Source organism: Meles meles, chromosome 3 (genome assembly GCF_922984935.1).
Source record: "Meles meles chromosome 3, mMelMel3.1 paternal haplotype, whole genome shotgun sequence".
NCBI classification, from domain to species: Eukaryota; Metazoa; Chordata; class Mammalia; order Carnivora; family Mustelidae; genus Meles; species Meles meles.
The window spans coordinates 79,548,337-79,576,119 of NC_060068.1; the positions used below are offsets into that span (position 1 = coordinate 79,548,337).

At 34.6% G+C, this 27,783-nt stretch overlaps 1 protein-coding gene across 1 annotated transcript in view; it reads left to right on the forward strand.

Moving 5' to 3' along the window:
• Positions 1 to 27,783, forward strand: part of AP3B1 (adaptor related protein complex 3 subunit beta 1) — a 284,643-nt gene that overhangs the window by 116,849 nt on the left and 140,011 nt on the right. Inside the window, exons 8-14 of the mRNA XM_046000421.1 lie at positions 4,813 to 4,968; positions 9,060 to 9,157; positions 10,475 to 10,529; positions 10,617 to 10,688; positions 13,462 to 13,524; positions 16,432 to 16,564; positions 23,965 to 24,074. Of these exons, the coding sequence (XP_045856377.1) occupies positions 4,813 to 4,968; positions 9,060 to 9,157; positions 10,475 to 10,529; positions 10,617 to 10,688; positions 13,462 to 13,524; positions 16,432 to 16,564; positions 23,965 to 24,074 (687 nt within the window). The remainder of the gene's footprint in view (positions 1 to 4,812; positions 4,969 to 9,059; positions 9,158 to 10,474; positions 10,530 to 10,616; positions 10,689 to 13,461; positions 13,525 to 16,431; positions 16,565 to 23,964; positions 24,075 to 27,783) is intronic.

Genomic DNA, 27,783 nt, shown 5'->3' on the forward strand with positions numbered 1-27,783 from the left:
GTTTAACCATTTTATTTACCATTCGTTTTAACTCTTCATCCATTGAAGGACATCTGGGTTGTTTCCATTTTGGCTACTAGGAATAAAGTTGTTATGAATACTTGTTAACAAGTTTTTGTATGAGTATATATTTCTATTTCCCAGGGATAAATGCCCAGGGGTGCAATTACTGGTATGGTAATTACAAGTTTAGTTTTGTAAGAAATTGCCAAACTGTGAGTGGCTATAACCTTTTAGAGTTACCACCAGTGTATGAATGATCAGTTTCCTCTATGTTCTATCATCTGGTGTTGTCACTATGTTTTTATATAAGATGAGAGCCATTTTGATATGTGTGTAGTGTAGTCATTTTGATATGCTGTAAGTTTAATCTGTGCTTTCCTAGTAGGTAATGAAGTTTTCTTTTTTCATGTGCTTTTTGCCATACGTTCTTCAGTGAATTTATTTGTTGAAGTTTGTATTAGTTTGCTACTACTGCCATAAGAAAATACCAAACTGGGTGGCTTGATAGACAGATATTTATTTCTATTTTTTTAAAATATTTTATTTATTTATTTGACAGAGAGAGATCACAAGTAGGCAGAGAGGCAGGCAGAGAGAGAGGGAGGAAGCAGGCTCCCTGCTGAGCAGAGAGCCCAATGTGGGGCTCCATCCCAGGACCCTGGGATCATGATCTGAGCCCAAGGCAGAGGCTTTAACCCACTGAGACATCCAGGTGCCCCGAGATCCAGTTTATTAATGTTCCCTTTTATGGACTGTGCTTTTGGTGTCAAGTTTCAAAACTCTTTACTTAGTTATATAACTTTTTTTTTTTTTTAAGATTTTATTTATTTATTTGACAGAGAGAGATCACAAGTAGACAGAGAGGCAGGCAGAGAGAAAGAGAGGGAAGCAGGCTCCCTGCTGAGCAGAGAGCCCGATGCGGGACTCGATCCCAGGACCCTGAGATCATGACCTGAGCCGAAGGCAGCGGCTCAACCCACTGAGCCACCCAGGCGCCCAGTTATATAACTGTTTTAAAAACTTTTCTACCATATTGAAGTAAAAATGATTAGAGATCACAAATTATACGTTTGGTTTTCTCAGGAGGAATTTGTGAATGTGTAGAAAGAGAATTCACTTAGAAATAAGGGTAGGTCAGTCATGAACAAAAGAAAATATTGGGAGATGGTTCTTCATTGGAATTCCTCATTTTTGAAGCTCTTTTGAGTAAAGGCATTTGTAGGTTTTGTTTTAGACTATCTTTTAAGAATATTTGTATAGCAAGAAGCCGTGAAGAAGAGAGAGATTCTTTCTCTCCCTGGACAAGTTTTCTTACCTGGTGACATCATTATCTGCTTGGTTATCCAGGCTGGGAATGGGGACATCCTATTTAAGTGGTCCCATTTCAGCCTTCACATTCACTCACTGCATCCTATTGGTTTTAACTTCTAAGAAGTTCAACTTATTTCACATTTTTATCCTCATCACTAATCACTCTGATTCATTACCAAATCCTCTCCAGTGTAATTTCTATCATGCTGCTTTCCAGATTTTTTCTTTGTCTTTAGTTTTCAGATGTTTGACTTAATATGTCTTATTATGGATTTCTTTGTGTATATCTTGCTTAGAGTTTACTCACCTTAGTCTGTATTTTTCTTTTTTTTTTTTTTAAAGATTTTATTTATTTATTTGACAGAGAGAGAGTCACAAGTAGGCAGAGAGGCAGGCAGAGAGAGAGGAGGAAGCAGGCTCCCTGCAGAGCAGAGAGCCTGATGCGGGGCTCGATCCCAGGACCCTGAGATCATGACCTGAGCCGAAGGCAGCGGCTTAATCCACTGAGCCACCCAGGCGCCCCAGTATTTTTATTTCTTTTGCCAAGTAATATTTTGTCATCTACTGTTTCTTGAAGTACTCTTTCAGCCCCACCCTTTGTTTTCTTTATTTCCAAGATCAGATGACAAAAGATGTTACTTTGTTATAGTTCCACAAGTCCCTGAAGTTCTGAGGGTTTTTTTTGGTGGTGGTGGTGGGGGGTTGTTTTTCTTTTTCTTTTTGTTTTTTTTCTTTGTTGTTAGTCTGTTTTTTCACTGTTGTTCAGAATGGGCAATTTCTCTTTTATTATGGTTCAGGTCACTGATGATTTCCTTATCTCCTTAATACTGCATTGATCTCAGTCATTGTTTAATTTTGATTCTTATATTTTTCACTTATAACATTTGTTTGGTCTTTTTTATATATTGTTGTCTTCTCAAGATTTTGTAAGTCTTTGCTAAGACCTTCTGTTTTTCCTTTTATTTCAAGGGTGTTCCTCATTTTCCATTGAAGCATTTTTATGATGGCTGATGTAAAATCTTAATCAGATAATTCTAATATTCCTGTTGTTGTAATGTTGGCATCTACTGGTTATCATTTTTCTTTTCTTTTTTTTTTTTTTTTTAAGATTTTGTTTATTTATTTGACAGAGAGAAATCACAAGAGAGGCAGGCAGAGAGAGAGGAAGGGAAGCAGGCTCTCCGCTGAGCAGAGAGCCCAATGTGGGACTCGATCCCAGGACTCTGAGATCATGACCTGAGCTGAAGGCAGTGGCTTAACCCACTGAGCCACCCAGGCACCCTGGTTATCATTTTTCATCCAGCTTTATGTCTTCCTTGTTCTTGGAATGATGAGTAATTTTTATTGAAACCTGAACATTTTGAATATTATGAGATTCTACATTTTATTCTGATCTTCTGTTTTATTTTTTATTTATTTTTTTAAGAGTTTATTTTATTTATTTGACAGTCGGAGATCACAAGCAGGCAGAGAGGCAGGCACAGAGAGAGAGGGGGAAGCAGGCTCCCTGCTGAGCAGAGAGCCCCATGTGGGGCTCGATCCCAGGACCCTGGGACCACTACCTGAGTCGAAGGCAGAGGGTTTAACCCATTGAGCCACCCAGGCACCCCCAGATATTCTGTTATAGCTGGATTTGTTTGATAACACTCCATTAGGGAAAGGTGGAGTGCATGCTCCCTCATTACTTCCAGGTCGTGGTAGAAGTCCAGTTTCCCCACTTAGCCTCCATTGACACCCCAGGGAGGTTGTCTTCACTGTTACTGTGGCTGAATATGGGATTTCAGGCTCCCCAATAATTCTGTCCTGATAGCTCTTAGGCTGGGAGGGATAGAAATGTCTCATTGCTGTTCTTCATGTTTCCTCCACTAGTGTCATTGTTACCACTGGGTGGTGGTGTTATAAATCTTGAGTGTCCATTGAATATTTTTTCTTAGACTAGCTCAGTGGGGAGGGATAAGTTCACTTTCTTCTTCTTCTTCTTCTTCTTCTTCTTCTTCTTCTTCTTCTTCTTCTTCTTCTTCTTCTTCTATTTTTTTTTTAAGATTTTATTTATTTGACAGAGAATAAGCACAAGCAGGCGGAGCGGCAGAGGGAGAGAGAGAAGCAGGCTCCCTGCCAAGCAGGGAGCAGGACATGGGGCTCCATCCTGGGATGATGACCCTGGGATCATGACCCAAGCTGAAGGCAGTCACTTGAACAACTGAGCCACCCACGTGCCCCAAGGTCACTTTGTTCTTGATGGGTGGACTTAGATATGCAAGTTCCACCCTTTGTCTTCATTGACACTGTGGGGATGCCATGTTATCTCCTGGGAATTAAAGTCTTTACTAGTTAGTAAAGGCTAGTGGCCTTTTCTGACATCATTCCAGTGGAATGATTGAGGCATCTCATTATAGCATGGGGCAGTTGGAAGTCTAGGTTTCCATATCAGCCTTTGCTGATGGGGGTAGGAATGAGACCTTAGTTTTTTCTCTGTTGGTAGCTACTGTAGAGTAGTTATTTTCTAAAAGATGTCTTGCTGGATTTTCTTTTACATGGTCCTTTGGCTTTGAGAGTAGGCTTTTGGAGGGTTTGTTTTATCTGTGCTTGGTGTTTTTGGCAGTCAGTTTCTCAGTCCTTGGTAAAATGTGGTAAAAATGAAAACCCAAGGGACTTCTCTTGTTTCATTCTTTGGGTCCTGAGGTCCATAACCAGTCTTTCTTCTCCTCTGTCTTTCCTTACTTACGTTTATTTTTTATATAATGTCTCCAGTTTCTAGTTATAGATAGAGGAATAGGGAAAAGTGTATCTACTTCATCTTTTCAGAAGTAAAAAGTGTGTTTCAGGTACTTAACAAAAATTCCCTCTAAACGGCTCTTGAATTGGATCTAGGTAGAAATTATTGTCTTTTAATGCTTTTTGTTTGTTTATTTTTAAGACTAAATGCCTTTAGGCAGATTTTGACAGAGATAACAATGAATTCAAATTACAAAGTAATTTCTACAAAGCAAAAATATAGAATCAACCCTTGTGGATATACATTAAGTATCAAACTGAGTCTTTCTTGACAACACAGGGACATACTTAAACACTAGTTTTTAACCTGTCAAGTTTTATTATGATTTCTTTTATGCATGCTGCAGTTGAAACAGTTCTCTTTGTTCAGACTTTTTGATCCAGTTATATAGTGACTGATAATGTATGGAAATAGTTCTTAGGTTTTAGGTAATCTTCTGTTATAGCTTTATTAGAGTGTCGTGGTCAAGTTTTGCCTTTAGTCAGCTATGGATATATCTATGAGGATTTAATATTTCAGAGGTTTACTATATAACAGAAAATAAATATTATGTATAGCACTAAAGGACAGTTACATTGTTACAAAATGTGAGAATAAGCAAGGCCTTTCTTTATATAGGTAGCATAAGATTTTCATATTCCTTTCAACAGTGGTATTTTACAATAAAATAGTATCATGATTGTAGATGTTAAAAAAGAATGTTTTCTTTGTATTTCTTTCAGGATGATGGTTTAGAAGACAATGAAAAGAATTTCTATGAATCTGATGATGAACAGAAGGAAAAGACTGACCAAAGGAAGAAGCCTTATACTATGGATCCAGACCATAGACTTTTAATTCGGAATACAAAGCCTTTGCTTCAGAGCAGGAATGCAGCGGTATGTTAAAACCCTTACAAGAAATAATTTATGAATTTTTTTTTTTAAAGATTTTATTTATTTATTTGACAGAGAGAGAGATCACAAGTAGGCAGAGAGGCAGGCAGAGAGAGAAAGGAGGAAGCAGGCTCCCTGCGGAGCAGAGAGCCCGACGCGGGGCTCGATCCCAGGACCCTGAGATCATGACCCGAGCCGAAGGCAGTGGCTTAATCCACTGAGCCACCCAGGCGCCCCAATTTATGAATTTTTTAAAAACAGTTGTTAAAAGTATATAAGTTCAGTGAACAGTTTTTCAGTGTGCTAAGGGAACATTTATTTATTTGATCATACACCAAAAAAATCAGTTTTGATGAGATTACTTGGTTTGGACTTCATTTACTTTTTTGTGGTTTTGTTAATTGCCTTTTCCTATTATATGAGCTTAATATGTTTCTCATTGGGTTGGAAGACTGCATATTTCTGTTACTTGGTTGTAGTTGAGAGTACTTAATCTGTTATCAGTCCATAATATTCATGTGAACCTAATAAGAGTTTTTAAGAGACTAACATATAAAGAAATTGTCTAGCATAATGCCACATACCTTAAAAATTTTAACTGGTAGGAATAGCAGTTAAAAATAATTTTCATTTGACTCCTGAGTTTGTTTTCTTTTGTTTTACATCTTTTTGGTTTAAATATACTTTATGTTTCATTTATTTATGTGCACAATAATTAAAACATCATATTCCCATCACTCAGAAATCACTGTTATGTTTTGATGGATTTCCTTCCGGATCCTTTTCTGCGTAAATATACATATATTCACATGTGTGTTTATCTATACATATATATTCTTTAAACCAAGGTAAAAATCATACTGTACATAATACTTTTTTAACCTTTTTTTCTCTAGTCAATCCTCTCTATTCAATAAAATTTCATCTCATTTAATACCAGTTTATTTTAAAGTATCTTTTATAAATAGGTAATCTAAACCAGTATGTATAGTACCTGGTTGTTACAGCTCTTAAACCTCCCAAGTCTTGCAGAATGTTCTTCAGGGTTTTCTCTTTGCTTACTTTATAGTGCTATTTAATTTTTTCTTCTGTGCTCTGTGTTACCTGTTAACTGGCAGTTATATCTAAACATTTGATGGAGTCAGGTAAAACATTTTCTTAATATTGTTAATTTAAAAAATGTTCTTAATGAATGGTTCTGTTCAACTAATAAAAACTTTGAAAATGTGAGTTATTTTACGTTTTCTGATGCCTGGTGATTTAGAGCTTAGAGCTCTGTCTGTGTATCTTAGTAATTGGCAGAAGTTTTTATCTTATACCTGATAATTTAGTTTCTATATCATTATTAAATAACCATACACAGTAATTAAAAAATGCTATTTTACTAATGTTATAAAAGATGGTTATATTTCAGTGAGCCCGGCTTAGCCAGATTGTATTTAAGTAGCTGTAACTTGTCACCTAAAACTCTCTTTATAGTTGACTCACTGTTTATCTTTATCTTGGGAATTGATTTTATAGTCCAAATACTGATCAAAAATGGTGAAACAAATAGAAGAAGTTTGTACTTTTTTCCCCAGTATGTTTTGATTCCATACTTATTTGATATATACCAAATAGAGTAATTTACTTTTGGTCCCAATATATTTTGCTGTCCTGCTAATTTGGTGCTGCGAAGTACATATAAAGGTTGACTGTTGAAGGATTGTGATCCTGAAGAAGGATAGATTTCCTTCTTCTAGCCTGACTCACAGTTAAAGGAGAAACTTTGAGAATTTTTTTCAGGAAACTTCGTCAGTGCTGTGTATTGATTTGGAGATAAGGGACATTGTCAGCAGAGTGTTGGGAGGCTGTCCTAACTGTAGATAGGGCAAAAGTGGTAAGAGTAGTTAGGAATAGAAAAGTGCTTATAGGATATACTTTATCATGAATGCACATAATTTAACTGTAGAGGACCCATCTGTTTGTATATTTTAGTCATTTTGGACTTGGAGATATGGCAGTTTCCCTCTTGACTTTTACAAATTAGACTATAGATTTCAAATTCTGGTTATGGAAGCAACTTTAAACTTTTAGATTTGTAAATACTAGGGGAAAAGAAAAGTATGTATGCCTTGTGGGCTTGAGGGAGTGCCCTAATTAGTATAGTAGAAGAGATTACATACTGAGTGGCATCTAGAATCTTTAAAACATTGACATATATAGAAAGGACAGTTTACTTTCTTGCTAGTAGCATTGGACAGTTTTTAATAGAAAAGGGCTTAATTTCTGTAAAATACATTACAATTAAGTTTTACTTTCTTTTCTATTATATACTAATACTTATTAGCCAACTGTATACTTTAGTATTTGTAAAATGACTATTACCTACTTGTAGATTAAGTCAGTCATAGAAATTTTATTTTATAAGATACTATTTTTTAAAATTTTTTAACATTTAAAAATTTTTATTTGAGAGAGAGCAAGTTGGAGAGAGAGAAAGAGAGAGAGAGCTTGAGATGGGGAAGAGGGAGGGGCAGAGAGAGAAGCAGACTCCCTGTTGAGCAGGGACCCTGACATGGAACTTAGTCCCAGATCATGACCTGGGCCAAAGGCAGATGCCTATCCTACGGACCCACCCAGGCGCCCTTATTTTATAAGATTTTAAATTCAGGACAGTTTGTATAATAATTACAGTGTATTTGTGGATCACAAGTGAAGAAATAAAATATCCTTAAGTTCCTCAAATTTCCAAGTAATATCTGAAAGCTATAAATCAGCCTTGTGAAAAAAAAGTACAGCAATGGGCCAAGAAACAGTAAATTTGGGACTCTGTGGGCAGTATTTTTTTTAAGTGCTTTTTAAAAATAAATAAATAGAATAAAAACATTTTAAAAATGTTTCTTAGTTTTGGAAGGAACTCCTTTTATCTCAAGCACCCTCAGCTGCTGTATACTCTTTAACCGTATATAAAACTCCTGCCATATATTTGTTAGAACCTTATAGAACAAGCATAAGTAAAGTAGTATTAATGTTTTCTGAGCTAAAGTCAAGATGATGTAACTACTGTAACTCTCTGCATTTGTCACAGGTTAAACTGGATCACTTTTCAGTTTGGACTTTGATCTCTGAATCTAAGTGGGGGAAACGTAGTTCTCTTACATTTTATGACAGAAGTTCTCATCACCCTTATAATGGCTTTGAAGCAAAGACTGTTTTTAAGGTTCTGCATTTTGAAAACGAAAGATTATTTCAAATGCTGTTGCTTTAGAGGAATTATTTTAGTAGTTCATTTAATTGTAAATTTAATGTACTGATTTTTAAAATTTTCAGCTTACTTGTTACTTTTTCAAAAGTATTTGGGCTTCATTTGGAAAGGCATACTTACAACTTTTAAAATATTCCCAATCTCAGAGCAGCAGCCGCAGTGTTAGGAAGAATATGGCGTTTGGAGTGTTATGTAAAGCTTTGCTTCATACTGGCAGGCAGACTTTCGGTAGTTCATTTAACATATGTTTTCTGATAACATCTATTTTCTTTTCCAATGATGTATTGGTTTCCTAGGGCTCTCATAATAAATTACCACAAACCACGTGAATTAAAACAACAGAAATGTATTTTCTCACTTTTTAGTGAGAAAGTGGAAGTCCAGAATCAAGGCATCAGAGGGGTTGGTTCCTTCTGGTGGCTTTATGGGAGAAACTGCCTTTTGCTAGTTTATAGTGGTTGCCTGCAATCCACACTCAGTGGCTTATAGATTCATCACTCCAGTCTCTGCCTCCATCTTTACATTGCCTTCTTTAATATGTCTGCGTGTATAATTTTCTTTATAAGGACACTTACTGGATTTAGGGCCCACCCTAATCCAGTGTGATCTCATCTCCAGCATTACCTTAATAATATCTGCAAAGACTTTTATCCAGGTAAGGTCACATTCTTCAGGTAGACATGAATTCTTGGGAGGACATTGTTCAACCTGCTTCAAAGGGTAGCAGCATATTCCTCTTACTTCACAGGAATTTTGTAGGAGTAAACAATATGTAAGAATGTACTTCAAAGCTGTAGAGTGCTCCCATGTTTATAGTTCTTACTGGTTTTCATGCTTTATCTTTTAGGTGGTTATGGCAGTTGCTCAGCTGTATTGGCACATATCACCGAAGTCTGAAGTTGGCATCATTTCGAAATCACTAGTGCGTTTACTTCGTAGTAATAGGTAGGACAGGATTTTATTTGTTTTTTTTTTTCTTTTGTGTGGCTTCAAAAGTAGTGTTTGAACAACTGTAATCTATCTTTCAGACATTTATTACATGACTCTCTGTTCTGTCTGTAAGATTTCATACTTAAGGGGTCATCATACAAGCCTTTATACAATTTATCTCTAAGTTGGTGTTAAATATAAAATTTCTCTTAAACTCAAGCCCAAAGAGATTGAAAATATTTTGGCAATGTTTAAGATCAGATTTTTATTGTTGTTTTGTTTTCTGTGTTTTAAGAATTACAAAACAGTTTTAGCTATTTAGCTTACCCTGAATATTTTGTTATAATTAGTTACTTTAAATATAAAAATTTTTTTTCTTTGAGTACTTACTTCTGCTAATAGAGTTGGGAGTAAAAGATACATGTAACAAGACCTTAGTGCCTCAGCTACTTAACTCTAGACTGACTTTTGCCATTCCTTAGTGATATTCTTTGTGCTTAGGACCTAAACACCTTTGTGTTTAGGAGTCTTTGTGTGTAAAGACCATATCTTTATACATGGTCATTCTTTTCCTTTTTCTCAGTTCAGTAATTTTTTCTTTTCTGTAACTAGTTCAAAGGCTATCAGAAGGTTCTGGAATGCATGTTTCACGTGAAGTTTTACACCACATTAACTTCTACATTCATTTCTTAGATATTTGGACATAAAATAGCACAGCTTTTTTTTTTTTTTTTTAATCTATTCATTCTGGTCAGAACTGAGTGACATGGTGATCTTCTTTTTTTTTTTTTTTTTAAGATTTTATTTATTTATTTGACAGAGAGAGAGAGATCACAAGTAGGCAGAGAGGCAGGCAGAGAGAGAGGAGGAAGCAGGCTCCCTGCGGAGCAGAGAGCCCGATGCGGGGCTCGATCCCAGGACCCTGAGACGAAGGCAGCGGCTTAATCCACTGAGCCACCCAGGCGCCCCACATGGTGATCTTCTAATCAAGAGTTTATATTAATGCTATGATCATGTTTTATTCTGTTAGCCCTAAGAACACCTTCCTTGCATGTGTTCAGAGCAGCTGTAGTTTTGGCTTTACATCTTAGGAATACAGTATTGTAAAATAGGTTTTAACTTTTCCACGTGATGAATTTATTAGTTTATAGGAAATTGTGTTTAAAAAGAAGACATAAATACCTAAGATTTACTAAAAACTGTTTAATGTTTGAGTTCAGTATGAAACTTACTGCTTTTTTTTTTTTTTTTTTTTTTTGTCTTAATATACTGTTTACATAAAGGTACTTACTTGGAAAATATATCCAATGAAAATTTTCCTTTCATTTTTAGGGAGGTACAGTATATTGTCCTACAGAATATAGCAACTATGTCAATTCAAAGAAAGGTATGTACATTATGAACACATAATTCAAGGGAGAAATGAATGCATTAAAACCATAAATGTATTTATGCATTTCTTTTTATAATCTAGGGTATGTTTGAACCTTATCTGAAGAGTTTCTATGTTCGATCAACTGATCCAACTATGATCAAGACACTGAAGGTACACATGCTTTTATTTTTCAACTACCCTTAGTACATCTTTATTTTGAAGATACTACTATAGCTTCTAGCATCTGCAAAATGGAGACCTGCATTTTCAAAAACACAGATACTTTTAGGGATTTTCTTTATACTTTCTAAACTTTATTATTATATCAGTTATAATAAATGCTGCTGCATCTTAATAATACTAAGTTTATACACGCTACCTGCACCTTGAATAATGCTTTGTACACTGGCCAAGTAGATAATTTCAGCACTGTGTTTTTTTAAGTGATATTATAGAGATTTGAATTGAGTATTGTGTAGGATAGAAAAATAGGGTTAAGTTTCTAGGATTTAGAAAAGACTTGTGGAAAAGTTGATGTTTGAGTGGATTTTAAAAGAATAATATTTTTGTGAATTTTTTTGTTCTTGTTGGTACATTGAATGGGAGGTGGTTGTAGGGTCTGAGTAGGAGAAAAGAGCAGTTTATGCTAACAGAGATTATGAAAGAGTATTATGTTCAAGGAATAATAACTACACTAAAGAACATAGGGATATAAAGTTATGATAATTAAAACAGTGTGATATTTAGACAGAAAAATAAGTGGGATAGAAAAGAAAGCATGGAAACATCCATGTATATGAAGATGTACTATATAATAGAGGAGACCTTATAAACCAGTGTGGAAAGGATGGACTTTTCAGCATATATTGGTATGATTGGTTACTCACATGAAAACTGGGTTCAATCATAAGGAAATCTAATACACATCAAAATTGTAGGATATTTTAGAGAATAACTGGTTTGCAGTCATCAAAAATATCAAGGTTGTGAAGGTCAGAAAAATACAGAGAAACTTTCAGGCCAAAGGAGACTAAAGATAAAACTGAATGTCTGATACTGAATTGGATCCTTTTATTATGATTGAGATAATTAATGAAACTTAATGGAAGTGACGATTGCATGGAGGTATGTATAAGTGTTAATTTTCTTGATTTTCTTGGTGCGATTGTGTTCTGTAGGACAATGTCCTTGTTTGTAGGGAATATACACAGAAGTGTTTGGGGATGATGTGGTGTCCGATTGGCAACTCTCAAACGATTCAGATCAAAATAGTTCTTTTTACCTTTTCTATATGTTTGAGATTTTTTTTTTAATTATATAAAAATGAAAATGTTTTTAAGTGTCTGCCTTTGGCTCAGGTCATAATCCCAGGGTGCTGGGTTAGAATTCCACATTAGGCTCCTTGCTCAGCAGGAAGCCTGCTTCTCCCTCTGCCTGGTGCTCTGCCTGTTTGTACTCACTTGCTGTCTTTCTCTCTGACAGATAAATAAATAAAATCTTAAAAAATAATTAAAATGTTTTCATCAAAATAAAATGCAGAGTGACGCCGTGATCTGGGAAAAAGATATTCCTAGTAGATATAGCTGAAAAATGACTAGTACTGAAAATATATATGGAACTTCTCTACAATCTATCCCTTTTACTGGAGTGTTTAGACCATTTATTTTTAATGTAATTTGTGATATGACTATGTGTATATATACATCACACATATGTCTTGTGTTTTGTTTTCTTTTTTTTCTTTTTTTTTTTTTTAATTTTTATTTCTTTGACAGAGAGAAATCACAACTAGGCAGAGAGGCAGGCAGAGAGAGAGGAGGAAGCAGGCTCCCTGCCAAGCAGAGAGCCCGATGCGGGGCTCGATCCCAGGACCCTGGGACCATGACCCGAGCCGAAGGCAGAGGCTTTAACCCACTGAGCCACCCAGGCGCCCCTGTGTTTTGTTTTCTATTTGTCCTGTCTGGTCTCTGTTTCTTTTTTTTAAATTTTTTTTTTTTTTTTTTTTATGCATTTATTCGACAGAGAGAGATCACAAGCAGGCAGAGAGGCAGGCAGAGAGAGAGAGGGAAGCAGGCTCCCCGCCGAGCAGAGAGCCCGATGCGGGACTCGATCCCAGGACCCTGAGACCACGACCCTAGCCGAAGGCAGCGGCTTAAACCACTGAGCCACCCAGGCGCCCTTTTTGTTTTTGTTTTTTTTAAGATTTTATTTATTTATCTGACAGAGATCACAAGTAGGCAGAGAGGCAGGCAGAGATAGAGGAGGAAGCAGGCTACCCGCTGAGCAGAGAGCCCAACGTGGGGCTCGATCCCAGGACCCTGGGATCATGACCCGAGCCGAAGGCAGAGACTTTAACTCACTGAGCCACCCAGGTGTCCCCCTTTTTCCTTTTTCATGCTTTCCTTCAGATAGCTTGAATATATTTATGTGGAAGAACTAAAACGTTTTTTGTGAGCCTATTGGAGATAGACTTTTAATTACATCTTCTTATAACTATGAATCAAGAAGAGAGAATTAAAATGTCCAAGTATTTGGGATGGTAGGATAAATGAGAACAAATCTAAGAATTAATTGGTATCTGGAAAACAGAGGTAGTACATGGAGGGCAAGTTGTTTTCTAACTTTATTAATAAAGGGGAAAAAAAGCAACAAACTACCTTAAATTGTTTAGATTAATAAGATATAAATTATAAAGTTGGGACAAACAGGGAAGATGGAGGATTCTCTTTTTCCTAATTATTTTTTAAAATTATGTAATTACTTGTTCTCTACTTGGAGATGTAGGAAGACAAAATTCATCAGAAAGGTATAATGCCTCACAACATTTTTAACAGTGTGACTTTTTAAAAACAAAAATTGCCATTCTATTCAATGCCTTGTCTTTATTAAATTAATCCTTTTTCTTTGGGGTTTACAATGTTACTCTTTCTTTTTTCTACTATAGCTTGAAATTTTGACAAACTTGGCAAATGAAGCCAACATATCAACTCTTCTCCGAGAATTTCAGGTTTGTATACACTGCTGGTTATAAAATAACTTCTAAAACATTTGTTTAGTTTACAGTCAAATATATATCTTTCTCAATTAACAAATAGGTAATTGTGTTAAATAAAACAGTGATTTGGGACAAGATTGAGAACTATGAAATTTGTAAATTTTCACGAATCAACATTAGCTACAAATTTTAAATTTAAGGGAAATGAAATAGTAGTCCCTTTCATGTTTTCACAGCATTTGAAAGACTGGTTTATGACTGTTTGTTATTGTTGTTGTTGTTGTTTTAAATTACATTATATTACTGGTAAGGATTCCATGTCTCTGCTGTCATCATCACTAGTCCATTCCATACTCTGCATTCATGAAAGTGGCTTCACTTTTTACCTAGTTGTCCTGTTTAATTGTCCTATCACTCTTCAGATAGTTCCTCCTAGCTTTATGTATTTTTGGTCTAAAATTGCTCCTGTTACTATGTTTTTGTCATTATTTTTGTTTTGTTGTACTTTTTAAAACCATTAATGTGTATGGATATGGAGGCTGCCCGCCAAAAACCCTTAAAAAATATTATTCAAAAATTATCTCATGGATATATACACTTTAAGATGGAGGGGTCAGCTCTGGAGACTTAGCGGTACAGGATAGCAACAGAAAATCTACTATCAGTATTATGAATTTTGTACCTCATCAGCAGTTTTCTTAGTGAAAACGTACCACATGCTATACGCAAATCACAGTTTTTGTTAACTCCCAACTTTTATTGATTTCATTTATTTTGTTGCTATAATCCTCCTGTATAACTATATTAAATTTCCTTTTAGCCAAATAGATACTGGATTTTTTAAATTGTATGATCTTATACTTTTAACAGGAGTAGTAGAATATTATAGCATGTCCATAGTTTATAATTTTATAACTGGATTGCTGTACTTCCATGGTATTTATTTTTCTAGAAGAATTTCTTATAAAATTAGGATGTTTTGGGGTGCCTGCCTAGCTAAGTTGGTCAAGCATCCAACTCCTGATTTTGGCGAAGGTCATGATTTCAGGCTTGTGACGTGGAGCCCCATTTTGGGCTCCACACTGGGTGTAGAACCTGCTTGAGATTCTCTCTCTCTTCTCTCTCTGCCCCGCCATCCCAAAATAAATAAATAATTTTTAAAAATGAGGATGTTTTGGATATCTAGTCATTTATGCCTGCCAGAAAATATAGTATCTCAAGTTTTTATCCAGTAATCCATAGCTATAGAACATTGGTTAGATTTTATTTTTACTTCATTTTTATAAATTTGCTTTTATATATATATTTTTAAGTTTTTAATTTTTGTCTCAGTGTTTTTGTTTGTCCTTTTTCTTATTGTAGGTAATCAGTTGGGCTGTCCTTTTGCTATCAGCTTCCTGCTTAAGTCAAGTTTATTGGGGATATAGGCAGTGAATCTCAGGCAGTTTTATGGCATTGTTTAGTTACACAGAGGTGACACATTGAACCTATCTCAAAATATTGGTAATCTGGCTATTTCAATTAAGATCAGCATTTTTAATAAGGCCATTGTTTAGTTAGACTTTCTGATATACTTTTAATGTATCTACTTTTATCACTATCAATATTTGTACCTCATTTGTGCGGGTTATAGGTTATGTTACTTTTTGAGTAAAATAAAGAATTTTTTAAAGATATTTTTTGTAATTGAGGAAATTAGGTCATCAACTGGGAAGCTGTTAAAATACAATTGATCTTTCCTACATGGAACTAGGAGAATTTGTGTAATTTATTTCTTCAGTATTTAATCTTGTTCTTTGTGCTGTTCTCACAAAATCTGTATGGCTTTAGACATTCTTAGATATTTTTATTTGTCATTTTGACACCATTTAAATGTACATTCTTTTTGGTATATTAAGTAACCATAGTGTTAATTATACAATATGTACATCTCATTTGAAGTTGGGAATCTTTTTTTGAAAATGTCAATTGAGGGATGCCTGGCTGGCTCAGTCAGTAGAGCATGTGACAATTGATTTCAGAGTCGTGAGTTCAAGCCCCACATTGGGAGTAAAGCTTACTCAAAAATAAATAAATTTTTAAAAATTCAGTTGAAAATAGAATTTTAAATTTTGTTTACATACACTATAATATATAAATATAAGTATGCATATTTAAAGCGTATTTATTTCTGTAAATAAGAAAAGCTGAGTTTTTAAATTAGGAAACTTATAATCAAAGTGAAATTTTTTAGGGCTATATTAAATTTTATAAAGCTTTTTTAACTTGCTATTGTTAAATCAGTGATTTCTTTTTAAGTTTATATAAATACATAGTTTACAGTATGTTTCTAAAATATTCTTTTAAAGAAAATCTATTTCAAAAGTAGGGAATTCTGTTACAGACTGAGTATTTTTAAAGTCTTTATTGCAATATTGCTCATTGTAACTATTATAGTTTTACTGCCATTCAGATAACATTTTGAAAATGTTTGTCATTAGTGTATTTGTCCTTTTCCTCCTCTTCTCCCAACTTTAGATTTAGTGTCTCTGAAAAAGCAACCCTTTTTTTCATAGATTCACAGATGCTGCTGGTTAAATGAACTGAAAACTCCAAAGAGAGAGTTCTCATCATCTCTTTCAACCTTGCACTTAAACTAATTGCTGTCTTTGGGTGACTGCTCCCCACTATCTGTTTTGGAGTCACAAGCCTCTGTGGCCACAGGTGAATGAACCTGGCTTGAAAATGTGCCTCTTCTATAGGCACATTCTTTAAGTAAAAAAACAAAATTAAATTAAGCTAAGTCATCAGTTGGCCCTGTTATGCATATAAATGAGAATATTATAGATGCTAAAATTTGTATTTTTGACAAAGTTCAGTATATCTTTTTGTTCACTTGATGATACCAAAGTATAAACTGATTGAAATGCTATTTTTTAGACCTATGTGAAAAGCCAGGATAAACAGTTTGCAGCAGCCACTATTCAAACCATAGGCAGATGTGCAACCAACATCTCAGAAGTCACTGATACATGCCTCAATGGCCTGGTATGTCTATTGTCCAACAGAGATGGTAAGTTGATAATTTTATTTTATTTTCAAGTAATTTATCGTTTGAGTATTCTTGGCATGATCTTCAAATTCTAACATATTTTAACATTTCATTTTAGTGTTTCCTGTATGTCAGTAGCATGATCATGATGAGAGTAGCAATTTATCCTTGAAATAGAAAGACGCACACACACACACACACACACACACACACCCCTTTGTGGTGTTTTAGTAGATTAGATAATAAACTTACAAACAGTATTTGTTTTTCCTAAATAGAACTAAGAAACTGTAGTTTGTTTATTTCTTCAACAGTTTAATCACCTTCATTATGCCTTTTCCACAAAGGTTATATTTTACAGCTTGCAATGACACATAAGTCATGTATTATATTGGTTCACCTGCAGAGGGTGCTAAAAGCAGGCAAATGACTATAACATGGAGAAGTGGCTAGATCAAAAAAGTACATTTATTGTGTACCTTCAGAGTTTTTTTTTCCCAGAAATTCAGCTAATAATTTTATATTCAATATTAAATTCAATTTAAAAGTCATCAGTTTGCAACAGCTTTGTGGTTTTTTTTTTGTTTTGTTTTGTTTTTGTTTTTGTTTTAATATTTTATCCACCTGACAGAGAGAAATCACAACTAGGCAGAGAGGCAGGCACAGAGAGAGGAGGAAGCAGGCTCCCTGTGGAGCAGAGAGCCCAATGCGGGGCTCGATCCCAGGACCCTGGGATCATGACCTGAGCCGAAGGCAGAGGATTTAACCGACTGAGCCACCCAGGCGCCCCTAGCTTTGTGTTTTTAAGCCAAACAACATGTAAACATTTTGTAAAACTTGATAGGTGATAACCAGTAAAATGCATAATCTAGATTTCATACTGTTCTGTGGTAAAATGTCTGTTATTTCTGTGGTATGACTTTAGAATAAATAAAGCCATTTGTAGAAAGATCAGTATTAGTCCCTTTCACCTTTATAATAATTTATGTAGAGAATTTTTATTATAATTGTATATTTGATTAAAACAGATTCTTTTTACGAAAAGCTCAATTTTCTGTGTAAAATCATTGAAATGATTTGTGGAATTCTAAGTATAAATATGTTATATTTAAAAATAGGCATATAGGACATAGGAAGCATAAGTTGAAATGTAAGAAAATTGATTATATTTAAATTTTATTTATATTATTATTTGTATTTTCACTAAATAACTCTTTTATCCCTAATTATCAAATCCCACATGTAAATCTCTTTAGAAAATTATACTATTGTGATCACAACTTCTAATGAAAAAACTGAAACAAAATTTAGCCCAATTAAGAGTGATTTTTTATTGTGAACATAAAATTATAAACTTTATTCCTGTAAATTCAAGATAATATGATGGATAGAACCATTTTTCTACGTGTAATATTAAAACTAAGTGTCAACAAAAATTATCAAGGAAAGTGTGTTTTTTTTTAATTGACTATAGAAAGTAACTAGAGATTAGGATGCTAAATATCATTCATTTTACTTGTTTCTACTTTTCATTCTTTTTGTCTCTATTTCTGTGTTACACTTTAAAATATGAGTTGAAAAACATATTTTATTACCTGTATCTTAATAATGACCTTCTATTCTATTATTTATGATACATTTCTTGGGAAAATATTTCCAGAACATTAAAGATTATGAACCAAGATTTACCAGGGTAATTTTTCTTTTAAAATTCAGTTGCATACAAAAAGTACTATAAATTAGAACACTCATTAGTTCTTTTAAATACAAAATATATTCGAGGTTTCTGAATTTTAGTTTTTGACCTTTTTTTCTCATGTGAAATTGTTGTAGATTTTTTTTTTTAAATATTTTATTTATTTGGCAGAGAGAAATCACAAGCAGGCAGAGAGGCAGGCAGAGAGAGAGGAGGAAGCAGGCTTCCTGCGGAGCAGAGAGCCTGATGCGGGGCTCGATTTCAGGACCCTAAGATCATGACCTGAGCCGAAGGCAGAGGCTTTAACCCACTGAGCCACCCAGGCGCCCGAAATTGTTGTAGATTTTAAAGCAATTATCTCTACTTCAGTTTTGTAATATATTAATTTCTTGAAAAATACCTTTTATTGACTTTCATTTGAAAGACAAATATTCTACCCCAGTAACACTTTGAAGGAAAGAATAGATTGTTTTGTAATTATGTGCTGGAAGATTAAAATAATCTTTATTCACTCTTAAAAGTAGGAAAATTTACTTATTTAAACTCTGATATTTTGATGTTTAGGCTTTTGTTTTTGATAAATCAAAACCATCATTATAACAATGGCTTTTTTCTCTGTAATTTAATATTTAGAAACTTTAATTGTTCAGATTTTTGTTGTATAATCATCATTAGCCTATAGTTTCGATTCTTTAATTCTTTTTCTTATGAGTATACTTTTGTCGTTTGGAAACCTCATTAAAATTAGTAAAACAAACAAAAAATTAGTAAAACAAATAAGGAGATATTTACATTAAAATCAGTAGCATTAAGGAAAGTAATAATATTTTTAACTTAAAAATGGCCAATCCTGACAACAGAACTCCTTTCTTCTATTAAAAGTTCTGCTCTTAGGAATAGGTATCTAGAATGAGGCCTCAGTTTCTTTAAAATCTCTAGGATCTTTTGAAGCTCTAAGATCTGTAACTCTTGATTTTATGTTAATACAAATATCTGCTCATCTGTTCAGGTAATGTATCTTAAACCCTTAGGGGCAGCCTTTAGGCTCCATTGGGTTTTTTTACATATATTTAACACATTGTTTTTAGACCTGTAGGTTTTTTTGTTTTCTTTTGTTTTAAAGATTTTATTTATTTATTTGATAGAGATTACAAGTAGTCAGAGAGGCAGGCAGGGAGAGAGGAGGAAGCAGGCTCCCCGCTGAGCTCGATGCGGGGCTCTATCGCTGGACCCTGAGACCATGACCTGAGCTGAAGGCAGAGGCTTTAACCCACTGAGCTACCTAGGTGCCCCATGTTTTGTTTCTTTTTTAATGTTACTGACTTCTTCCTTCTTGACACGGAGAGGACTTTTCAAGGCAGACTTGAAGCTTGCCTAAAACAATTCAGTATCACTATCTGAGATTAATACGACAAATTTCTCGACGATCTTTATGAGAAATCTGCATATCATTTGGCTGAATAAATTTACCATCTACTGTAAACTAAAAGGATTGGGGCAGAGGACTATTTTTTATTTCATTGAGTTTTATATAATTCAGTAAACGTTTATTGAGACCTTGAATATAGTTGGGGTATTTAGTAAGGGTTAAATAGGTGAATAAGATATTCATTCAGCCTATAAAAGGTTCCTGCCTTTACAGAGTTAACAGTCTAATGAAGGGAGACAGTAATATAAAACAAGTGTATTATAGTTTTTCTGTGTATTGACCACTTACTCTGTTGGAGGCTGTCTGCTTGCATGTAGAACTAGACTACCTGTGTTTGGATGTTAATGTTATCTTGAATAAATTACTCAATCTCCCTGTGCTTCAGATTCTTCATTTGCAAAATGATGGTAATAGTACAGTGTAGTAACCTTGAAGGCATAGGCTAAGTGAAATAAACCTGCCACAAAAAGCCAAATACTGAATGATTCCACTTGTGTGAAATATCTAAAATAGTCAAATTCATAGAATCAGAGAGTGGAATGACAGTAACCAGGGGTGGAGGAAAAGGGAAATAGGGAATTACTAAACAGCAAACATAATGTTTCAATTAAGTAAGCTGAATAAGCTCTAGAGATTTGCTGTATAACATTGTACCTATAATCAACAATAATGCAGATGAAGTTTTGTTAGAGGGTAATTTTAAGTGTTCTTACAAAAATGAAGTTAAATTAAAAAAAAAAAGTAGTAGGCTCTATTTCTTACAGTAAGGACCCTTAAGTCTTGTTAAGAACAAAGAGGAAGCTAGGAAAGGTCCAGAACACAGGATCATTTTGTGCTTCCGGTAGAACAGCACTACAGTCCCGTGGTCTTTGAAAAACAGGAGATAGAGTAAAAGAAAAGTAGGGTGGAATTACGTGAAGGGGTGAGAGGGTACATGGGGAGAGTGAATAAAGACCCCTGCTGAAGAGGTCCAGGTTATTATATCCAGAAGGGATTCCATGGCAGAAGGGATTTTGCAGATGTGATTAAGATTCTTGAGATGGAGGGCGCCAAAGCCTCTGCCTTCCGCTGAGGTCATGATCCCAGGGTCCTGGGATCAAGCTCTTCATCAGGCTCTCTGCTCCGCAGGGAGCCTGCTTCCTCCTCTCTCTCTGCCTGCCTCTCTGCCTAATTGTGATTTCTCTCTGTCAAATAAATAAAATATTAAAAAAAAAAAAGATTCTTGAGATGGAGATTGAAAGGGTCCTTTTAAGAAAAGAAGGGAGGTCAAGAAAGTCAGGTGTCAGAAGCAGAGATTGAAGCGATGCCATTGCTAGATCAGGACCTTGAGCCAAGGAATGTGAACAACCTGTAGGAGTTAGAAAAGGTAAAGAATAGATTTTCTCCTAGAACCTCCATAGAGAGGTAGTCCTATTGACATCTTGCTTTTAGCCCCTTAAGGTCTAAACTGTTAACTTCTAACTCTAGAACTGTAAGACACTAAATTTTTTATTGTGTTAAGCCATTAAGTTTGTGGTAATTTATAACAACAATAGGAAAGTAATACAGCATCAAAGGATAAATGATACCAAATATATTTTTCAGCTATAGCCAATCCTGCCTCTCCGTGTGTATAATTAAAATTATACAATATTTTTTCTTTGTCTAGTTTTGTAATAATACATTTTAAAAATAAAAAAATTGTATACTGTGGATTCTTAAAGCCACATTTACCATATTTTACTTCGCATAGTAATTACTTTTAATTTTTCTTACCTAGAGCGTAAGTTTGACAAAGTCGGGATCTTAACCTTTGTTTTCATCAAAGCTCAAAGCGGTGGTCTTTGTATAGTAGCTGCACCTCTTAACTTAGAATTTAGGGATGAAATGGTACCTTCTGAATTCTGGATAAAGTCATATAGTTCTAGGGCATTTATCTTTCTTCATCTTTAAAATAATGAAAATAAGGTACCTACCATATGTTACTATAGAAGAGAAAGAAATATTTTACCATATCATAAACTAAAGCATTGTATAACCATGAATTTATCATTCTATTGGAGAAAGAGCTATGTAATTTGAAATACGTATGTTTCATAATGATTAAAATGATAAAAAATTTACTTATATATATTTTTTAAATATTTTATTTATTTGAGAGAGAGAGAGAGAGAATGAGTGAGAGAGACCATGAGAAGGGGTAGAGTCAGAGAGAGCAGATTCCCACTGAGCAGGGAGCCCAATGCAGGAATCGATCCCAGGATTCCAGGATCATGACCTGAGCCGAAGGCAGTCGCCCAACCAACTGAGCCACCCAGGCATCCCTTTACTTGTATTCTTAGAGCTAGGTAAGAAAATACATTTTAGGGGCCCCTGGGTGGCTTCATTGTTGAGAATCTGCCAGCCTTCAGCTCAGGTCATGATCCCCAGGTCCTGGGATCAAGCCCCATATTGGGCTCCCGGCTTGGCGGAAAGCCTGCTTCTCCTTCTCCCACTCCCCCGGTTTGTGTTCCCCCTTTTGCTGTGTCTCTGTCAAATAAATAAAATCTTTTAAAAAATATATACATATTTTTTTCAGAGAAAAGAATAACAACACACATCATGGTATTTCTAGTATAATATTAAAATGCACCTTTGTAGTGTATGCCAGAGGAATTTCTAATGTCCATGAAGCCCTATTAATAAAAAATGTCAAAATAATAAGTTAAGGCATTGTAGACTTATTTATTTGGCTTCAGTAGCATTAGTATTTGTTTATATAAGAATCATTCCATAAGCTCTCTCAATTGTAATCTAATTGGATTACAGTTATCTGCTGGTACCATCAAAAATGTAACTCTGGACTAGTAATTAGCCACTTCAGTGTGATAACTCAATCTCAGAATCCCAGTTTCAGGAATCACTCCTTGGAGTCACTCCCAGGACCAATTATTATATTAATAATAATAATATATTAGTTATAGATATACTAATACATATATTAGTTTTATTATATTAGTTAATGTTATATATTATATATATAATAAGAAATATATTTCTTGCTCTTGCAAGAAACAGATGGCATACTTAAAAGGTATGATTGAAGAGAATTTAATGAAGGAGCTATTTATTTATTTATTTATTTATTCAAAGCTTTTATTTGACAGAGAGAGAGATCATGAGTAGGCAGAGAGGGGGAATCAGGCTCCCCGCTGAGCAGAGAGTCCGATTCCGGGCTCGATCCCAGGACTCTGAGATCATGACCTGAGCCGAAGGCAGAGGCTTAACCCACTGAGCCACCCAGGTGCCCCTGAAGGAACTATTTATAAGATGTGGGCAGGATTAAGAGAAACCAAGAAGGTATGATATAACGTCCTGAAGCTAACAGGTTATTGACCATGGGAAGCCCCTTTATCATATCTAGAGCTGAAGGAAAGGGGTGTGAGGAGTGTGAGCAGTTCAGCATTGAACTGCTCCTGTATGGTGAGAGCCATTCAGAAGAACTGAAACTATCAGTAGAAGAATATACACATTGCCAGGGAGACCTGATAGTAGAGGTCCATGATAGCAAAAATTCTCTCCTTCTGCCCCCTTCATCTCCTGCTGGTATGTCGTATCAGCTAAACATAGCTGGAAGCCAGGGACAAGGGAGTCTCGTTGATGCAATCTGCAAATGTCAACCTCTAAGGACAAAGAGTGGATCAGGAAAGGCAGAGAGTGGATTCACTGGACAAATGGAAACAATCCAGCACATAAGCCCACTCTTTCTGGCTCTGAAGTCAGTGCTATTTCTATAGTAACACCCTTCTTACCATTAATGATCTTCAATACTCACTTTTCTGGACATATCCCTTAAGGAATTTTTTTGGTTTTAGTTTGCTGTTTTCTTTAGAATTGGAAAAAAGTTATTTAGATTGTAGGTGTTTGATTCCCACTATGTAGTTGATAGGAACCAAATAACTTACATGGTGGCTATTTGATTACCACCCTATGGTAGAAATCAAGTATTTGAAAGCTATAGTTAAAAGCCAAAGACACTTGAATATTATGGTGAGCAGCAAAATCTAACTTCATGTTGCTTTTCTGATTCAAAGAGGCGGGTATTGGAAGGGGATATCAGAAGTTAGGAGGCAACAACAGAAGTTAGAAATTAAAGTATACTCATCTGCTTAAGAGAGAATTCACCAACAAAGTTTGGAAATTTACTCGTGGTTATAGTTTTCACCTAGTCATTTGAGACATGTAGAATATTTTGCTAACTTAAATTCATATTTTATCAGGAATATTGCATTTGAATTGCATTATACATATTTAATGTGAATAATCTCTCTTTTTCAGAAATAGTTGTTGCTGAAAGTGTAGTTGTTATTAAGAAATTACTGCAAATGCAACCTGCACAACATGGTGAAATTATTAAACATATGGCTAAACTCTTGGACAGTATAACTGTGAGTACCAATTAAGCGATCTTTCTGAATTTAACTGGATTTTAGTCAATAAATTATAGTGTTGTTAAGATAAATGGATATCTTAAGATGTAGTGGCTAAGAGAGCTTAACTATCTGGATTCAAATCCTGGTTCTGAGATTTTACACTTCTGTGGAAGGGAATTACAAATCTGGAAAAGGGGAAAGTTGCAATTAATGCTGCATTGTTAGATTGGAAATGGAGATATCAGTGTAAACATCATGACTTTATAAATTGTAGATGCGTGTGAGTGTGTAAATGTATGTGTATTCACACACATTTATGTATACACATATGAATGCGTGTATTGAGTATAGAGTCATCTATTTTTTTGAGAGGGCCTGCATGCAATAATGCCTCAATACAAATGAGTACACCTAGTGCCTAGATCTTTTTTTTTTTTAAACTGAGATATAATTTTATACCATAATGTGCAGTCATATAATATAGCAGTTTTTGGTGTATTCATAAGGTTGTGCAACCATCACTACTATGTAATTCCTGTATGTTTTCATCATTCCAGTAAAAGAATCCCATGGCTCAAACTTGATTCTCCCTTTAGTCCAGCCCTTGTGAGCTAACTAATCTACTTTATCTCTATGAATTTGCTTATTTTGAACATTTGATATAAGTGGAATCATATGTCAAATGGCCTTTTGTGTCTAGCTTCTTTAACTTAGCATGTTTTCAAAGTTTGTGCATGTTCTAGAATGTAGTACTGCATTCCTTTTTTGGTAGACCTTGGTTTTTAAATTTCATTCACCCCTTGACCGACAGGGCTGCTTAGAGAAATGGCTGATTTTAGAACTAGGACAAGGAAAGAACAAGATGATCTGGAACATCTTGTTGGGCAAAAAAGGCAAGGAAATGCTCACAGAATGATAGAGATGTGTCAGAAAGACAAAAAAGCCAGCTTGAAGGGACTCCCACTGGCCAATTTGGAAAACAAAATAAATTATAGTAAAAGGATTATGGCCTGTTGAATAGGGTAAGACTCTGTTGAGACCACACTGGGATGAATGAATGATTGATTAAGGGAGAGGGGGAAGCTCTTTCTTACAGTACAAAACAAATAAATGTAGGAGGAATGATGAAATTAGACTATCACCATTTGCAAGCCATCACAATAATAATAGACTGAGGTAAAACTCATTAACAAATGGTAAAAAGTAGGGGGTGAAAGTTTAGGTAGTCAGAGGACATTTGTATAGTTTCAAAGTATATTCTCATATGATACTTAATTATAAAACATAAATTAAAGACTATTAACTTTTACAATGGAGAAACCTTGCAGGTGTTACTTGAACCAAATGAACATGGTTTGCATTGCCAGAAATGGAATTAAACACCACCTGATATGATATAATGAATAGAACTTAACATCAGTTCTATTGAATTCTTGCAAAAGTGAATGACTTGAATATAATCAAGAAGAAACATGAGACAGTGGACTCTGAGAAACAAACTGAGAGTTTTGGAGGGGGAGGTGGGGAGTTGGATGAGCCTGGTAGTGGGTATTATGGAGGGCATGTATTTCATGGAGCACTGGGTATGGTGCATAAACACTGAAAAAATAAATAAATAAAATTCAAAAAAAGAAGAAGAAGAAGAATAAACATGAGACAAACCCAAATGGGAGTATACTACAAAATAACTGGCTATACTCCTTAAAAATGCCTATATCATGAAATGTTAAGAAAAACTCAGGAACTTTTTCCCATTAAGAGAGTTTAAAATGATATCACAACTCTATGCAACACATATTTTTTAATTTTCTTTTTCTGTAAAGGATTTGGGAAGATTTGGTAGGGATAATTGGCCAAATCTCAGTAAAATCTGTAGATTAGGTAGTAGTATTGGTTCAGTATTTAAATTCCTAGTTTTTAAGTCATTTTACTGATGTAAAGCAATGTAAGAGCATTCCTTTTATTACAAAGTTTACAATGATGTGTTTTGATGTTTAGGGATAAATCTACAACTTCTTTCAATTTAGGAAACAAAATATCTGTGTATATATAGAAAACTAAAGCAAATATAGTAAAGTGATGACATTTGAGGAATCTGAGTGAAGGGTATTCAGAAGTTGTTTTTATTCTTCCAGCTTTTCTCCAAATCTGAAATTGTGTTTAAAAAATTAAATTAAAAAATAAATATTAACTTTGTTCCAGTGCTTACCCACTCTGTGCTTTTATATTAAAATCTCCATACTTTTCCCATCTTAAAATGGTCATAGTAAATGAAAACAAAACCTGATATTTTGTACATATTAAATTAGTTAATATGTGTCATGCTCTTAAGAATATTTCCTGGCACATAGTGGTATTATGTAAGTGTCTCCTGTCTATTATTTAGGTCCTTGTTTCATTCCCTTTTTCTAATTTTATTTCCTCTTTTCAGAGTTCCTCAGTCTGTCTCAGTCTGATTTTGACTCCCCTGACTCCACTAACACTGACTTTTCTAGAGTCATTGACTGTCTTCTTATTAAACCCAGTGGATAATTTGCTGTCAGTGTCTTTCATGATCTTTTGTTAGCATTTGACTTCACATACTGCTTCTTCCCTTTTGAAACATTCTCCATGGCTTCTTTCTGGTTTTTCTTCAAACTCTTTTCCATTGTGTTTGCCCTTCACTATGTCTGTCCCTTCAATTAAAGTGTTTTTTTTTTTTTTTTTCATTGTTGGTTAAAGTTTAAAACTAATGTTCTATAAGTGATAGGGTTGTAGTGTAGGGGGAAATACATTATTTTCGTCTTTGAAGCTGGGGTAATGTATACTCTGAGTCTGTTCAGAGGGATTGTATTTGTGTGGTTTAAGGCAGAGTTTGGAAGCTGCATCAGGATCAGTATTTAGTATCTCTGGTAGCAAAATTTTCTTTCCCTCAAGGTCTTGGTAAAGTTCGTAGGGCAGTTATATGTGTATCTTAAAGCTAAGAATAACACTCACAGAAGTCTGTTAGCATCTGAGCTCCCACCAAATCTCTCACCAGAGTGTTCTTTGTCTTTATATCTACTCTCATTATCGATTCTAATTATCAAAGCCAGGACCTCTCAGAAACTGTGTATGAGGGGTATAGGGATTAAGAGAGTAGATTTGATATTAGCAAATTTAGGAAGCTTAAAACCATACCAACTTTCTTTTCTGACCATAATAAGAGGAAAGCGAAAAGGTGTACAAGTATGTGGAAGCTAAACAACACTCTTCTAAACAACCATTGAGTCAAAGAGGAAATTAAAAGAAAAAAAAATTATCTTGAAATAAGTGAAAATGAAAACACAACATATCAAATATTGTGGTATGCAGCAAAAGCAGTTTTGAGAGAAAAATTTACAGCAATAAACCACATATTAAGAAATTAGAAAGATCTCAAAAAACAACCTAACTTTATATCTCAAAGAACTACATTTAATTAAAACCCAGAGCCAGCAGAAGAAGAAAAATAAGTATCACAGTAGAAATAAATGAAATAGAGACCAGAAGAATAACAGAAAGGATCAATAAAACTAAGAGCTGGTTTTTTGAAAAGATAAGCAAAACTGACAAACCTTTAGCTAGACTAAGGGAAAGAAAAAATAAATAGATAAAATTAGAAATGAAAGAGGAGACATTAAAACTGATACTACAGAAATAAATAGAATTATCAGAGACTACTATAAACAATTATATGCCAACAAATTACATAATCTAGAAGAAA